Raw genomic sequence first — 18,535 nt, 5'->3', positions numbered from 1 at the left:
AACTTGTTTTTAGAATTTGAAATTTGGTTAGGAATTCAACTATTTTACTTTGATGAAATTATAATATGAAATTGAGAGGAAATAAGCTTTATTTCAAAACTCAAACGGTTGACAAAAAGAGCTAAAAATTTTGAGTTTTGCGTCTATTTGGTTCCTAAAATTTCAATATTACAAATTTAGTCCATGAACTTTTAGATTTTTTAAGTTCATGTATCTATTAGACACAAATTTAAAAGTATGGGATTTATTAAACACAAAATTTAAATTTGTATCTATAGATCAATTAATTCTTTTTTTTTTTTAATATTTCAAGAACTTATTGCACATAAATTTTGTAGGTTTAAAGATCAAGTAAACACAAATATCAAAATTTAAGAACTAAATTTGTAATTTAACCATATACTTAATAATAGTGAGAGGACCCTATTTCTCCCATCCTTAAGAAATTATGCTTATATTTGGATGATTATATGGTTTAAATAAAACAAATCTAGTTCATTTCAAAAAAAATTTTAATATATATATATATATATAATGGCAGTTTTCAAATATTAAAAAATGAACCAAAATATTTATAAATATAGTAAAATATAATTGTATATCAATCACGATAGGTGATACTGAACATCTAGTTTATTAGTATCTATTAGTGTCTATCATTGGTAGACTGTGACATTTTACTATATTTAAAAATATTTTCAATAGTATGACATTTAAAATAATTTTTTATTTTATTTATGTTAAAAAAAAAGGGATGGTGGAAGACTTGGGTCCTTTGCACAAATGAATATATATATATATATATATATATATATATATATATGGGCAAAGAGGGAAACCAACCTATATGGAACAAGCTAGTTTGGCTGCTTGGCTGCTTCAAAATAGATTTAAATCTGTCCTTAATCTAATAAATCAAAGAAAATTCCAAAAACTATATTTACATAAAATATTTTATCCAAATACATCCATTATATATAAATCAAATGAAATTCCAAAAGAAATATTTAAATAAAATACTATTATCTAAATACGTTCATATCCAAAACAAATGTGTATATACAACTTCTGGGCAGCCATTTTATTTATTAGAAAAATATCTTAGCAGCCATAATAAAATTTAAATAATAATAATAAAATAAATAAATAAAACCCACCTTAGGTATAAGGAATAGAACAAAGAAGGATGGGTATCATTATTGCAATAAATATTTAGACATTTCTGGTGGTGCAAGTTTGACTCTAACGTCTACCTACAATAATGTCTCAAAATCACATCAAATTATTTATTTCACATCATTAATTTACAAGTGAGAAATTTAAGAGAAATTTTTTTTTTTTTTTTTCTTTTTGCCAAGGAAAAAAATAAATTTATTATTATTATTTTCAAAAAGTTTTGAATTACGAGAACAAAAAGAAACCTTATCGTTACAACTTAAAGTCAAGATATAAACAAATATCAATCACAAAAATTACAAGAAAAGAACAAAAGAAACCAACTAAATGCAATTAAATCGAGCCTAGTTCAATTGATATTCAAAGTGTTAATGACTACGAAGTTTGTGGTTCAAATCCTTTACCTCAATTGTACTAAAAATAAATAAATAACACAACTCAAGAAAACCTATAGCAAAAAAGAAGAACTTGCATGAATTCCCTCACACTAGCTAGAAACTCTAAACATAAAATATACCTTTGGAGACGTAGAGTGACACAAAGTAGTTAGCAAAGTACATGGTATAAAAAAAAAAAACCCTAAATTTTAATATGTATTTTAAACACAACAAACAATGGTAAAAGGAGTCAAATTGAACATAACCCAATTAGTTAAGACCTGGGGTTCTAATATCTCACGTTTTATATTATTGAAATATGAGAAAAAGTATTCATTAAAGGTCAATCATTATATTATAGAAATAACGATTGCTACTTCTTTATTTTTGATAGAGAACTTGTTTAAGCCCCACTCATATCTAACGCATTCTATATATGCTTGTGTTTAACGTTGTTTCATAACCAAAATTATTTTTTTTAAAAAAAAATGGAGAAAAAGACAAAAAAAAAAAAAAGTAATTTCACTAATTTGTACCTAATATAAGAAAATTAAAAAGTTAAAATAGTGGACTAATATAGTAATGTTAATTAACATATTCGATTTGCATAAAGTTCAAAAGTAGGTTGGAAATTGTTGGTCGACCCGTAGAAATGTTAAAATTTAGTCCAAAATGGATGATCCATCAACATTTAAATTCACCATAATAATAAATTATTATTATATTAAAATGATTGTTTTCAAATATAGAAAAATAAATCAAAATATTTATAAATAGTAGTAAAATATCAACGTCTATTTGTGATAGATCGTGATAGACAATGATAAATTACTGTGTCTATCATGACATGGAGATATAAATAGTAGTTTATCGCTTTTATTGCAATCTATCACAGATAGATTGTGATATTTTACTATTAATTATAAATAATTTTAAAGTTTTATCAAATTAAATAATAATTTATGTAATGCCATACTTTTATAAACTTAAACCAACCAACTTTGAAATAAATATTATTTGCTTTTGGTTACCTTGATAATTTAACTTGGAATATGACACCTCTAATTTCATGGTTTAGTTGCTTTAATATTTCCTTTTTCAAAAAGCCAAGTGGCTCCACGTCAAAGAAAATGTGCCACATGTGCATAAAGAAATTGTGACTTGTATCGCCTACCAATTTTCTATTCCCACGTATTATTTTATTTGATTTTTTAAAACAAATATTTTATTTGATTTAATTGATAAAGCACGTTGTCAAAAAATAATAACAAAAAGGGATGTTATCTAATAAAAGAAAAATTAACTAATTTATTTATAAATATAGCAAAATGTCATTATCTACTAGTGATATACTGCGATAAACATCTGATGTTTATCGTAATCTATCATCTGATGTCTATCGTAATTTATTACTGATAGATAATGTCATTTTTTATATTAAAAAATTATTTTTAACAATTTTACTATTTAAAACAATTATCTAAATAATAATTAATTTAATTTGTGGAGTAAATGAAAAGGCTGAAATTAAACTCATGCAAAGATAATGATTTATCATTTGGGCAATTTAGATTCCAATATTCAAATTTTTGTGGGCAAAGTATCTTTTAGTCTATGAATTTTAAAGAATGAGTGTGTTTGATCACTGAGTTTTTTAAATATATTATTTTAGTTTATAAACTTTTTAAATTATGTACATTTTGTTTCTGAGATTTTAAAATGTACATTTTTAATCTCAAAATTTATAAAAATAGTTTAGCAGGTCCTTAAAAAGAGGTTATCTTTTTTAAAAAAAAAAAAATCTAATATAAAATGATAATATTAAATTACTGCAGGGACCTTTTAAACCTATTTTTAAGAATTCAGTTATTAAAAGGGTATATTTTAAAAATTTAAGGATCAAATGAATCTATTTTAAAAAATTTGAGAACTAAAAATGTGTATTTGAAAATTCAATGACTAAACGTATATATTCTTCCAAACAAAGGGACTTAAAACAAATACTTTTTTCAATTTTACTAAATCTAATTCACCACCAATTAATGAGTAAGGATATTAAGGTGTGCGTAGAACTACTAATATTTTTTGAGGTATATGAAAATTAAGGACCCATTTGTTAAACATTTCATTTTTAGTTTTTTATTTTTGAAAATTAAATATATTTCTTCTCATTTTTTTACCATGGTTTGTAGCAATCTTAAGTAGAAGAGTTGAATTTTTATCCAAATTTCAAATTTCAAAAATAAATTTTTTAAAACTACTTTTTTTAGTTTTCAAATTTGATTTGATTTTTTAAAATGTGGATAAAAATTAGACATAAAAGCAAGAAATTTACAGGCGGAAGAGGTGTTTATAGACTTAACTTTCAAAAACTAAAAATCCAAAACCAAATAATTACCAAAAGGGACTTGGAAATTTTACATGAAAAATCTTATTTTGGCCTTATATTTCATAAATGTCTTTAAATTTGAAAATTTTTAAAGAAGGCTTTTAAATATAGTTATAGACAATTTTACCCGTTTCACTTGACCAACACAACATTTATTACTATTTATTAGACAAAGTTTTTCCATATTTTCCAAACATTTTTAAGGATGGAGAGAAAATTTGACAAAATTATATTAATTAATATATTGGAAAGAGAATATGCATTTATTATATAATATTAATTAGTTGAGTTTTTTTTCCATTTACAATTAATATGAGTTTCAATCCATTTTTCAATTAATATGATTTTCAATCCATTTTCATGTAAGAAGCATTTTTTGCTTTTTCATTTTTTTTTATGTATACAAGGTTTATTTCAAATATATACAACGGTATTTCAAATATATATGAAGTTATTTCAAATGTATTTAGAATAAGTACAAATTCAATGTTGTTATATAAAACATACCCAATTTAATTATGACATCGTTTCTATTGAGTTATATATTCCACATTTTTTATCATATGTACACATATATATAGTTATTTTATAAATATATACCTCATATTATATCATACTAATTAGACCATAAACTAAGATAGATGGATTATCAAAGTATTTTTTTTTTTTTTTAAAAAAAACCAAATTTGTAGAGTTTAAATTTTTAAACTAGTACTATGAAATGTTTTGGTAATCTTCTTTTCCCCACAATACAAGTAGTCAATGATATATTGAGGTAGATAATACGCAATAAATCCATATATATTTGAAATAGAAATTGAAAACAAAATGTATAAATACACCCGGACTTAGGTTATATATATAAGTTTGGAAAATTTGAAGGATTTTGAAGAAAAAAATGGAAAATGTCACACCTAGGTTATATATTTGTGTGTGTATGCGCGCAATATATAGTCTAATATCGCAGAATGACTATATTTAAATAATAGTATATTTTTAAACAACGACGTAGACGATATTGTATCTACAATAAACTCATATATATTTAAAATTTAAAATAAAAATAAATACACCTGGATCCATGGTCTATCCATCTGGAACCTTAGATTCATTGACCAGATCAACCGATATATATTGATTATTTGAAATAAACTCGGGGATATATATGCATTATTTGAAATAAACTCTGAGATTTTGGATTATATACCGCGAGCGAAACTATTGACAAACGTCGGTGGAGCTCGATGGTCAACAAAGTTGGAACGAAGATCCACGACAAGGTGCGAACGCTTGGACAGAGATCCACAGTGAAGGAACGAACAAACGCTTAAACGGAGACAGATGCCTGAACGAATGCTCGACGGTGGCAAATGGAGCTCAGATCTGAAACAAGAGACGAACACTTGACAAAGTTGTTGATGAAGGCCGATAGAGCTTGACGGTCAACAGAGCTGGAATGGAGATTTATGGTGGAGCTCAAACGCTTTAACGAAGATCCACAGTAAACTTTGTCAACAGTTGTGCGTGGTGCACAAAAAACCCATTTTCAAGGCCCAAAATGGCAAATGACCCAAATTTTGAAAGAAAAAAAAAGGTGAAATACCTCTTTGCTGATGTCATGATTTTGTGAATTTACAATATTGACTTTCCTTTCTTGATTTTTTTTCTTTCTTCTTTCTTCTCAAACTCCTTTTTTTTTTTCTTTTTCCTCTTCCTTTCTCCCTCTTTACGTGTCGTCTCTTCTTCTCCGATCTCTTTCCTCTGCGTATTTTCTTCTTCTTCTCAGGCACAATGAGTTCCACGGGCAGCTCCGAGGCTACCAACTCTGATGAACAATAGTAAGAGCGAGAGAGAAAATTGATTTTGTGAGTGAGGAAAGGAAGAGTGATACCAACGAGAGGGGAGACCCGCGAGAGCGAGATTAGAGAAAGTGAGATTGGCAAGAAGGGGAAAAAGACTACCGATTGTTCCATGGATGTCTGCAAATGGACCATCAGTGAGACGGACGAAAGCAAGACGAGCGAGAGCGAAAGTGAAACTGACGAGAGGGGAAAGAAGATGACCTATTGTTCCATGGATGTTCGCAAATAGATCATCAATGAGAGTGAGAGCGAGAGCGAGAGTGAGTGCGAGCGAATGCTTTTCTGCGTGCGTGTGAGTATATTTCCAGCCCAAGAGATCATCTTCAGCCTTATATAGCTAAAACAAGGTTGAGGTCAACCCTAGCAAAATATCAAGCAAGGCACACTCCAACCTAGCGAGCCAAAAGGTAATCCAATGCAACTCCAAAACCCTAAGGGGAAGGAAGCTAGGTAAAGGACACCTATAAATTCACCATGATCACTCTAAGGGAAGTAAATTTATTCTAATACTCAAACTCCTACTTGCTACATTATTACACTTAAACATCAGAATCTATGTGGCAAACACCACATCGGTGTGCAAATGATCTCCTCATGTCAAGTTCTTCCCCAAATTACAAATTCACTATTGTTGTCACGTGAAGGTCATGTACATTTTTTCTGTCCAGATTTTGACATCAATAATTTTATAAATATTTATTCTCATGATACTATCAGAGCGTTGATAAAATATAAGTTTAATTTATAAATATGGTCTTCCATGATTTTTTTAAAAAGTTAGAATTTAGTTCTTTTGGCTTGATAAAACCTCATAAATAGTCTTCATAGGTTGATAAAGTTCTCATAAATATTCCCTACTGTATGGACTATTTATGAATGTTTTATCAAACCATAGAGACTAAATCTTAATTGTAAATACAAGAAAATATTACTTTCACTAAACCATAGAAACCAAATTTACAATTTAATATAAATCTAAAAATAGAAGTTCACAAGAAAATAAACATTAATGGTAGAGATCTATGACTTACTTAGGGAGTAAATATTTGTATTTATTAATTTAGATAGTTTTTTAGATTTGTTAAATGTTCATGATTTGTTTAAATATCTACATTATTAGAAGCTTTTATAGCGATGTAGAAAGACTCATTTTTCTAGTATAGGGATTATTTTCTTCATTCTACTTATAAACTACTCGTGCTTTTTACTTGCATTACTAATATTATAATTTTTTTTTTCATTGAATTGTAATGTATACAATTAAATTTTAGTTTTTTTTAAAAACAACAATTTAATTTTAATTATTAAAGAGTGTTTTGGCCCTTAACTTTAAATGGGTGGGGTGAGATATTATAACTCACTTCATGTTTGGAGGTTCAATTATAATAGGGGGTGTTTCCAAACTATTATAACCTATAATTAATTACGTCGTAATATTACTTTTTCAAAATTTTCTTTGTTGTTAAAGTGAAAACATAGTTCAATTGATATAAAATATACATATGTTATAATCTACTGATTATAATAATCAATTCACCGTCTCAAATATCCACTTAAATTTATCCGAATTTTTTTCATGTAACAATCACGTCTCATATTTAAACTTTGTAATGATGTAGCTCCTCTTGCAATGAAAAACCACTTCAAAGCCATAATGTTTTTCTTGTAGTTTAAAAAACAGTTCCAAACAATTTACTAATTTACATGGATATTTAAGAAAACTTTGCATTTATTATTCTTATCGTTTTGAAAATATTTGAGAAATCGAATTTTTGGTAACCATTTGATTTTTTATTTTTATTTTTAAAAATTATGTCTATGGATATTACTTTCACTTCTAAATTTTTTCCTTTGTTATCTATCTTTCATTAATGGTTTAAAAAATCAAGTCAAATTTTGAGAACTAAAAAAAAAAGTTGTTTTTGGAATTTGGAATTTGACTAAGATTTCAACTATTGTATTTAAGAAAAATGCAAATCATTGTAAAAATGTGAATAAAATAGATTTAATTTTTAAATACAAAAACAAAAAACCAAATGTTTACCAATCGGAGCCTAAATGTTCTCAATTCCAAATAATATATATAGATCAATTCAACATATTAAGTACTAAAATTAAAGTCAATATGACCATAGCTCAACTACCATAAATTTTAAATACCAATTTCGAAGTTAGAGATTTTATCCATTCTAAAAAAATGTTTATTTTAAGACTCATCATTGTCCATTTATTTATTTATTATTTGAGGGAATCATTGTCAACTTTAAATTACAAACACTAATCCAATGAATTATTTAGCCTTGTTTGATAACTATTTTGTTTTTGTTTTTTTATTTTTGAATTTTAATCTTATTTTCTCCTATTTTTTAGGATAATTTGCATCGTTTATGTATAATGGTTGAATTTTGAGCCAAATTTTAAAAATAAAAATAAGTTTTTGAAAGTTATAATTCATTTTTAATTTTTTGATTTTAAAAATTAAACTTATTTCCTCTCCACTTCTTACATTGATTTGCATATTTCTTGAGTACAATCTTTGAATTCTTAACCAAATTCTAAAAATAAAAACTAGTTTTTTTAAGTTTTCAAAACTTAACTAAGTCATTGATAAAAAATAAATAACAAAGTAATAAATTTAGAGATAAAGATAGTATCTATAGACGTAATTTTTTTTTAAAAAAATCAAATGGTTATCCGACTTAATCTTATTTATTTTTTAAAGAATACTTATGCAATGAATTATGTACAATATGTTATCATAGTTAAAATTAATAGGTAAAGGATAAAAAAGAAATATCGTCGGCAAGTACGCGTTTTCTTTTCAAAGAAAAACACGGTCCTGATTCACGAAAGCGGAAAAAATATATATCTATAATAATAATAATAATAATAATAATAATAATAAATTATTAAATCCACCAGCTCATCAGATGTCCTAAAGTCAAACCTATCTATTTATATCCCACCTGCCTTCTCTCTCTCTCTCCAAAACTCTGTTTCTCTTGAACAAAAAAATTAACGAAAAACCCAATGACCACTGGAAGGGAAATTCTGCACAAGATGAAGGTCTGCCCAATTATTATTATTATTTTTTATTGGAGATTTAAATTGTTTTGAAAATGGAAACATTTATGACGCAATAAAAATTTATCTGGGTTGAATTTGGTAATTAGGTGAAGGCAGGATTTTTTTCATCGGCAGCGGATGCAGGAGGGAAAGGCAAAGGCAAAGTGATGAATAAGAATAGTATAAGTCACGGGAGTTATTTGGTTAAGGGAAAAGCTAACCATCCAATGGAAGATTATTTAGTCACCGATTTCAAGAGAGTCAAAGAACATGATTTGGGTTTGTTTGCCATTTTTGATGGACATTTGGGGCATGATGTTGCTAATTTCTTGCAAAATCATCTCTTTGATAACATCCTCAAACAGGTACCTACTCATACTCACTTTTTTTTCATATATATATATATATATGTTCTCTTTCAATATCCAAAAATTAAAAAAGAAAGAGAGAAAATCTTAATAAAATGGAATGTTTTTATATGAATTTTAAAATTTTAAAATTAGGATGAATCAAATAAAATGTTAGTTTTAGGCTTTATTGGAATAAATAAAAAAAAAAAATTAATTTGGTTTTTTGTGTGTTGAGTAGGCTGATTTCTGGAGCGAAACAATAAAAGCCATAAAAAGAGCTTACAAGAAAACAGACGAAGAAATATTGGATAAAGTGAAGCAACTTGGAAAAGGAGGATCAACGGCTGTTACTGCGATTTTAATCGACGGCCACAAACTTGTGGTTGCCAACGTTGGAGATTCTAGAGCTGTTTTGTGCAAAAACGGCGTCGCTGAACAACTTTCCGTTGACCACGAACCCACTAAGGAGAAAAGAGAAATTGAAAGCCGTGGTGGTTTTGTATCAAATCTTCCAGGTTTCATATTATCAACTTTCTTTTTTCCTCTCCTTATTTTCATTTAATAAAAATTTAATATTTGAATTTTATTTATAAATAATAATAAGAAGAAGATTACATGTTAGTCTATCCATTTTGAAATTATATTGAGATTTGTGTCTATTTAAGTTGAGTTCATAAAAATGTTTGTCTCACTAATTTTAAATGTTGGTGAAGTTAAGTTTGTTTTTTTACTCTCTCATTTCAACTCACCCGAACTTTTCCTCCAACTTTTAACTTAATTTTTAATAGATAGATTGAAATTTAAAATTTTTCAACAATTAATTAGACATAAAATTAAATTTTATGTTTTACATGATTTTTAAATCTCGTTTGATAACAATTTTGGTTTTAGTTTTATGTTTTATTTTTAGAAAATATTTATGCTTGTTTTCTCCTAAGTTCTCTATTATGATTTGTACTTATCTTAAGAAAACACTCGAGTTTCTAGTCAATTTCTAAAAGAAAAACACGTTTTTGAAAACATTTTTGTTTTGTTTTAAAATTTGACTTTATTTTTGAAAACGTGAATAGAAAATAGACGACTAAACATAGAAATGTATGGATTGAAGTGTAGCTCAATTTTTAAAAATTAAATAGTTACTGAATGATACTTAAATTTTTAATTTTGTATCTTACATATCTATGAATTAAAAAAAAAAAAGTTGAGACTAAATTTGTAATTTTGTAAATTGGAGAGCTAAATAAGCACAAAATTCAAATTTTATGAACTAAACTTGTAACTTTAAAAAAAAGTTTATTTAAATTTATTAAGAATTAAGAGTATATATTTTTTTGTTTAAATCCTATTTTTTGTCCCTGGATTTTGAATCTTGTTCTATTTTGGTCCCTAAATTTTAAAAAACGTTCGTTTTAGTCCCTAAACTTTTAAAAATGTGATTATTTTGGTCCCTACTATTAAGACTATGTCAACTTTTTAAATATGAAATTTGTTTAATGATGGAATTGCATCTAGTATGGGTTGAGCAAGATAAATGTGAAGTACAATATCAACTACTAACGTACCAAAATAGTGAATGGTCAAAATCTTAGATGCAAAATAATCTAAGATCTCCTATAGAAAATCGTTTTATCATCTAATGCAAAATTAAAACCCTAGATTTTTTAACATAGTCGCCATCTAAAAATATAAATCATTTCACCATTATAGTTAAGAATTAACAAAATCTTAATAGCATAGACTAAAATGAGCATTTATAAAATTTTAAGAACTGAAATAGTCTATTTTAAAAATTTAAAGACCAAACTAAAATAAGAAATTAAAATAGGATTTAAATCATTTTTTTTTCTGGTACTTTTTTTTTTTAATTGAGGCCAAAGGAATTGAGTAGAGGTTAAATAAAGTTGAACCGTTGATTATTTTCAGGTGATGTGCCACGTGTCGACGGACAATTGGCGGTAGCCAGAGCATTTGGAGATAAGAGCTTAAAAGTCCACCTCAGCTCAGAACCTGACGTGGAAATCAAAACGGTTGACGAAACTACCGAGTTCATGATTTTGGCTAGCGACGGCATTTGGAAGGTCTGTACAATTTTGAAATTTTCAATTAAACATTTACTAAAAATACTTACTTCTAGAAAAACGCTTATGTAAGTTGCGTTTTAAAATTGAAACTAAATATATATATTATGCTTATATTTTAGTCCCTAACTTAAAAATTTTTCTTCACTTTAATCGATTATATTTTAATGTTTTGCAATTTAATCCCTTAAGATTTTAACATTTTGCAATAATAACAGATTAAATTGAAAATTGTTTCAATAATTACAGGTAATGACAAACCGAGAGGCAGTAGAATCAATTAAACATATAAAGGATGCGAACTTAGCGGCCAAACGACTTATCGACGAAGCAGTGTCTAGAAAAAGCAAGGACGACATATCGTGCATTGTTGTTAGGTTTCGATGATTTTTTTTTCCCCTTTTTTCCCTTTTTTTTTTTTTAAAAAAAATAGATGTTATATATCAAAGTGTGGATAATATGGGACGGTAAATTTGTTTTGGCAGTGTCAAGAGTATTTAATATTGATGTAATTACATTTTGTATTATGTTGATTAGTGTTAGTTCATTTCTTTAGGTAAAAGTCCGTTGGACTTTAGTTTAGTATTCAAGATCTTTTTCAATCCCTCTGTAATTGTGGTTGAAACCCTAATGTATCCACCTCTATATATCTCTCTATAATTCTCTCTGTCTTCTTTCTAAATTTATTGTTATATGAATAATATCATTAAAAAAAAAAAAAAATACAAAACCTGATATACCGAAAAGAATTTGAGTTCAACGACTTTACGTTGTTTCCTTAAAACAATTTCTCACTTTAGTGTCTGAGTTTCATAAGTAATTGTCTGCCAGGATACAACAGATTAACTTTCTTATGAGAGTAGCACCTCGTCCACAAGATCCAACGAATTACACTTTGTAGAAATAAATCAAACTTCAACGACTTTATAAAAATGGTGAAAGTTTTAATGGGAGAAAAGTGATTATGAAAAGTTCTTCTAAGCAATTTGAAGAAGAGACATATTTATAGATTATTTGTAACCATTCGAATAGTCATATCTCTTTTTCAAATTGGTTAATTACAAAAAGACGTGTTCATTCATGAACCAATGCAACTCTAAGAAGTTTCATAAGTAATTGTCTCCCAGGATACAACAGATTAACTTTCTTATGAAAGTAGCACCTCGTCCACAAGATCCAACGAATTACACTTTGTGGAAATAAATCAAACTTTAACGACTTTATAAAAAGAGTGAAAGTTTTAATGGGAGAAAAGTGATTATGAAAAATTCTTCTAAGTAATTTGAAGAAGAGACGTATTTATAGATTATTTGTGACTATTCGAATAGTCAGGTCTCTTTTTAAGTTGGTTAATTACGAAAAGACGTGTTCATTCATGAAACAATGCAATTCTATGAAGCACTGTGAGGTCCAATGTAGAAGCAGGGATCGGTCCTGATTTTAATTTCACAAAATACAAAATTACAGGGAATATTAATATTCATTTTAAAGAAATTTACAACATGCTTTTAGAGAAAGATTAGAGAAGAAACTAATGTTCAGTCACACTTACCTTTGAAGCCAAAAGTATTCACGAATTCCTTCCCCAACCGATTGCGAACAAGTCTCATAACACAAACATCCAAAAACCTCAGCAAACACTAAATCATTATTTGGTTGGACACCACCAGAAGAGAGCCTTCTATATTCTTTTTAGGGGATTGAGAATTACATGAGGTGTGGGCTCTATTGATTTCAGGAGAGAGAGAAAAAAAATCTTTTGAGAGGAAATTTTTATGGATAGAATTCTATATCCATCACCCTAAAAAAATCAGAGAACCAACAAAGAAGAAGACTCCCTTGTTTGTGGTAACCTTCCACAATAATGATACGAGAGAATTAACATAACTCCCTCCTCAATTAATACTAAAATATTAAACAATTTTAATAAAACAATATTATATAATATAATAAACACTTTATTATATAATATATAATATATAATGAACTATATATTATATTTAATATAATATATAACCTATAATTTATATTATATCAAATATAATATAATCTATAGTTTGTAATTCTCTTAATAATCTAATCTAAATCAAATTTAAATTAAATTTGATTATATGAATCCAATTCACATAATTAATATTTGAATCATATTCAAATATTTATTTCCTTTCAAATAAACTTTATATTATAATGTATCAAATACATTATATTAATTATATAACATATAATTAATTTAAATTAATTATATCATATATAATTAATTCTCTCAATTAATTTTAACAATTCAAATTAATCCAAAATTAGTTCTCAATAATCCCAGTTGGGCTACATAAGGGACCTTATGGACTTGTAGATTGAAACAACAATAATACTTGAATAATTACTCAACATTCATTAAGAGTTGGTCACTCCATTAAAGACTGACAGCTGCACTCTTCGCACTACAGATATATTTTTATGTCCATTGTATATAACCAATCAACAGTGGGATGACCTTTCATAAATTATTCGTAAGTACAGTTGGGTCAAAATTATCATTTTACCCCTGTAATTACATCCAACTTCTTAAGTACCACTGATCCTTCTAATGAACAATAAATCATAGTCCATCTATGACCAAACCCCTATCGGGCCAAAAGAGGGTGTGGCGCCACATTGTTTAAGCCCCAGAATCAACCCTTAAGGGAGAAATTTATCTACTTACCTCGACATTAGGGAATGAGTGAATGCCATCTTGTGTAGCCGTGTTCCTAGTGTTGGGGTTGAAGCCCTAAACTCTCGTAGGGTCTTGTAGTTTGTAAACACCTGTATGAACAAATGCTTGTGATGTAATAATATGAGATATTTTCTTCACTGTTGTCTATGAAATATGAGATATTTTATTTGCATTTACCACAAACCAATAAACTAAGATCCCTGGTTGTCGTTGTAACTTAAGCATGTATGTGGAGACATACAAGTGGATCATGCCTTAAGTGATAATCTAAATGGTCTGTAGTATATGGATATAAGAGGAAAACCTTATCCTGGTGACACTACGGATACAGACCGCTTTGTAGATAATTACAAGTGTTGTGACGTGCTACAGATGATCTCATCTTGATCATTCATATGGAGACATGCGAGCGGGGGTATCCTATACAAAGGAGATTGTATAAGGCCGGACCATGAAGTGTTTAGTCTAGTTATATAATGTCGTTCATGACAGAGACTTTCATTTCACTAGGATGACCATAAATAATATGACTTTAATCCTGAGTGAGTTGGGAACTCCTGCCTATGAGTGCGGTCCTTTGATTTTCATGGGTGCGAGTGGCCAGATTGCCGACTCAAACCTACCACTTTGGGGATTCGTCTGATTGGGGAGCTGGGAACTCGGCTACATAAGATAGAATTCACTCCTTCCCCGAAGCAGGGATAAGTAGATAGATTGCTCCCTTAAGGGCTGATTCCGGGGCTTGAACGATGTGGCGCCACACACCTTCTCAAGGCCCAAGAAGTGTCCACTCATAATAGGACTATGATGTATTGTTCATTAGAGGGATCAATGGTACTTAAGGACTTAGATGTAACTACAGGGGTAAACGGTAAATTGGCCCAGCTGTACTTACGAGTGATCTATGAAGGGTTATCTTACTGTTGACTGGTTATATTCGATGGACACAGAAATATATCTGTAATGAAAAGAGTGCAACTGTCAATCTTTAATAGAGTGCCTGGTAGTTAACGGATGGTGGATCTCATGACTAAAGAGTTTAGTCAACTATTCATGTACTGTTTGAGCTTCAAGCTACAGATCCATAAGGTCCCCTTGGTAGCTCAATGGATTCAAGTTGAGAATCAGTTTTTTGGTCAGTTTGAAGTGTTCAAATTGAAAATAGAGAGTTTGATTATATATGATATGATTAAACTGGTTCAGTTATATGTAATATAATTGATATGATGTATGAGGTACATTAATTGGAGGAATTTGATATAAATATGATTTATATCAAGTAAAGGAGAAAAGGACTACGGTTTAAATGTTACATATGATGTGATATTAAAACTAGATGTTATAAATATAATATGTTAAGTTAGTTATTATATTTATTTATAATTAAAACAATTATACGATAATTGTGGGTGGTTTCTCCTTTAATCGTGCATGAAAGTGGGAGGTTATGTTTAGTTTTCATAACTGAAGGATAAAATGAAAAATGTTTTCATTTTGTAAAGAATCGCTTCATTAAGTACACTTCTAATCGTTTAGCTCACGACAGACTACACGATAGCCTTTAAGTATTTTTCTAAATTATCGTGTACACGCGCCTTTCTCCAAATGATCGTGTAAAGTTTTACTAAACGATCGCGTGGCAAGCGAGAGTCACTAAACGATCGTGTAAACAATCAAGCCTGTTTTTTTCTAAACGATCGTGTACCTGCTGAGTTTTACTAAATGATCAAGTACAAAGTCTATATGATAGACAATTCACTCTCCCACTTACTTGATCGTATAGTTCGATCGTTGTTTCCTCAAACACTCTACCAAATCTAACAGAGCTCACACCTCCTGGATTCTCACTCTGAGAATATCGAGGTTGCTGAGTGGTGGTGTCTGAGAGGTTACTTGTTCGTGGAGAAGTTTGTTCATGACTACTGGACGATTGGGTAGGTGATCTGTGCGAGAGCGAGATTTTATTGTCCATGTTCTTCACGAGAGCGAGAGATTTGTAAAAGAAAAGTTCTTCAAAGGTATGTCTCTCATCCCTTTTGTTATTAGTTTTTAAAGCATGCCGTAATTTGTTAGAAGATGCATAACTCGTTTTTATGTTTGTCAATGCTTGCAATTTTATCACAATGAATTTGGATCGATCGTGCTTCTGCTCATGGGTTCTTTTTGATAAGAGTTCCTTCACCTAGCTCCCTAATCAAACGAATCCCTAAAATGGTGGGCTTATTGAGTCGGTGATCTAGCCATTCTCACCCATACAAATCAAAGGACCGCCTTCATAGGCAGGAATTCACAACTCACTCAGGATTCAAGTCATGTCACTTATAATCATCCTGATTGAAATGTAAGTCTCTATTATTAACGGCGTTATATAATGAGACTATTCATTTCATGGTCTAGTCTTATACAAACTCCTTTGTATGAACACCCTCGCTCACATGTCTCTACATAAATTATCAGAATCATATCATTTATAGCACTTTACAAAAATTGTAACATCTACAGACCGTATTTGTAGTGTCACTAGGATAAGGAACCCAATCTTATTCATATACTACAAACCCTTCAGGTTATCACTTAAACATAATCTATCCATATATCTCTACATACATATTTAAGTTACAAAAGATAACCTTGGATGTTTGTTTATTGGTTTTGTGGGTTAATGCTACTAAATGTCAAATAAAATACCTCGAATTTTATTAAATAAAAAAATCGTTTGTATATTACAATTAGAAACTACAGGACCTTTGAGATTTAAGGTATCAACCTCAACACTCTACATAAATGGTGACTTACTATTAATTCCAACAATCCCCCCAATAAATATTAAGTTGACAATTTAATATCAAAGGAAAAAGAAAACATTCGGTATTTCCTAATGAAGAATCTGCATCGAGATAAGTAGTAAACACTTTGAACTTTCCCCAGTGAACATCAATCGAGTTTACTTAGCTAATCAATGAACTTGACACCTTGAATTGTTAGTCGTTCTAGAGTAAACTAAGACAATTGAAGTCACACAGTTTCTCATTATAACAAAGTTTGTCCTCATAATTGTGTTCATTTTCGCCTTGAACATCGCCTAGTCTTATGAGTGTTTTAGAGAATTCACCTTAAAATTCTCATATAAACGACCCCTTCACACTCACATGGATGATTCCTACAAAGAATATCGTATATGCTCATTTCATAAATAATTATTCAACAACTTATAGATATCATTAAAAGCACAATGCTTACCCTAAAATCACACTTGCACTGTCTCATCATCCTTATAATGGGTAAGAAGAAAAAAAATTCAACACAATGCTCACTAAGTTATCCAGAGGTCGGTTTGTCCGTTGAACCTAGATTTTGGGATCTCCAGTCAACTAGGTTGGGTTGCCTCTCTAGTTAACCTTTTAAACTTAAAAGCTTTAATCTCATTCTCCTTGATGAACTTTCAACTAACTCTCTAGTTAGACCTTTTACAAACGGATCTGCATATTATTTTTTGACTTTATAAAGTCAATTGTGATCATTCTACCAGAAAGTGGTTGTTTGATCATATATGTTGAGACTTATTATTATTCACTAAAGAGGTTTAAGTTGTATTCACACTTTAGGAATACCATACAAAAATTTTGTAGTCTCACACTTTAGGAATATTGTACAAAAATTTTGTAGCCAACTCAAACATATCCCAATCTCCTTTTAAATTGTTATCCAATATTCTCAAACTTGGATTATCAATCGAGGAATAATCACTTTTCCCAAATACCCCACAATAACATAAGATTTTAAGAAGGCTTCGACCTTTCCATAATTCACAAGGAATCTTTAATGTTTCCAGAAATAAAATGTCATACATTATAATTAACCTTGGCGAGACATACAAAATGTGTCTTATCACGATTTTGGAATCAATCATTTTATAGCTCAAATTTTTTTTTTTTACTATACATTTCAGAAAATAATTTTTAGTCCTTGAGTTTTGAGGAATAGGTTTGTTTAGTCCTCAAGTTTTAAATTAGTTAATTTAGTCCCCGAGTTTTTTTTTTAAATGAGTTTAAAAGGTCCCTTTATTTCAAAAAAGTATTATATCTAAGCAAAAAAATTGAGTAAATGCTGAAATGGCAAGCCCAATTGGAAAAAAAAAAAATATTTTTTAATGTTTCTCCTATGAATCTCTCTTCTTTCTCTCTCACCCTTCTCATCCTCCTAGTCCCTCATTCTCTCTTCTTCCCTTCTTTCTTATTCTCCCTCCTCCTTCTCCACTGCTAAATTTATAGAGCTCATTCATTTAAGTTGAAAGCATAATTCTTGTGGGGTTTCATCATCACCTTCTCTGTCAAATCTCCATCATTAATGCCTTCTGTTCTAACCTTTGATTACTTTAACCAATTCTCAACTAAGCATTGACTATACACCCTCAACTTCAGCTTCTTCAACCCAAAAGCTTCTAGTTCAACAAATGGCTACTCTTTTAATCAGAGACCCCAACTTCAGCAGAGCCCTTGCCACTGCAATTACTCCAAAAATGGT

The 18,535-nt window shown here is 29.0% G+C and overlaps 1 protein-coding gene across 1 annotated transcript; it reads left to right on the top strand.

Moving 5' to 3' along the window:
- Positions 1-8,704: 8,704 nt before the first annotated feature.
- LOC120077481 (putative protein phosphatase 2C 58) lies at positions 8,705-11,965 on the top strand. The gene is made up of 5 exons (XM_039031363.2): positions 8,705-8,870; positions 8,978-9,235; positions 9,459-9,735; positions 11,144-11,298; positions 11,548-11,965. The coding sequence occupies exons 1-5, from the start codon at positions 8,835-8,837 to the stop codon at positions 11,683-11,685; spliced, it is 864 nt and encodes a 287-aa protein (XP_038887291.1). The 5' UTR covers positions 8,705-8,834; the 3' UTR covers positions 11,686-11,965.
- Positions 11,966-18,535: the final 6,570 nt, after the last annotated feature.

Source organism: Benincasa hispida, chromosome 5 (genome assembly GCF_027475165.1).
Source record: "Benincasa hispida cultivar pf3 chromosome 5, pf3_genome.v1.1, whole genome shotgun sequence".
Classification (NCBI taxonomy): domain Eukaryota; kingdom Viridiplantae; phylum Streptophyta; class Magnoliopsida; order Cucurbitales; family Cucurbitaceae; genus Benincasa; species Benincasa hispida.
The sequence above is the reverse complement of the archived record's forward strand: the minus strand, read 5'-3'. Positions and strand labels throughout refer to the sequence as shown.

What these genes read in the sequence shown, in the direction of transcription:
- LOC120077481 (XM_039031363.2), top strand. Translation starts at nt 8,835, where the DNA reads ATGACCACTGGAAGGGAAATTCTGCACAAGATGAAG. An exon ending in AAATTCTGCACAAGATGAAG is followed by an intron (nt 8,871 to 8,977) that starts GTCTGCCCAATT and finishes TTTGGTAATTAG; the next exon opens with GTGAAGGCAGGATTTTTTTC. An exon ending in TTTTGTATCAAATCTTCCAG is followed by an intron (nt 9,736 to 11,143) that starts GTTTCATATTAT and finishes GATTATTTTCAG; the next exon opens with GTGATGTGCCACGTGTCGAC.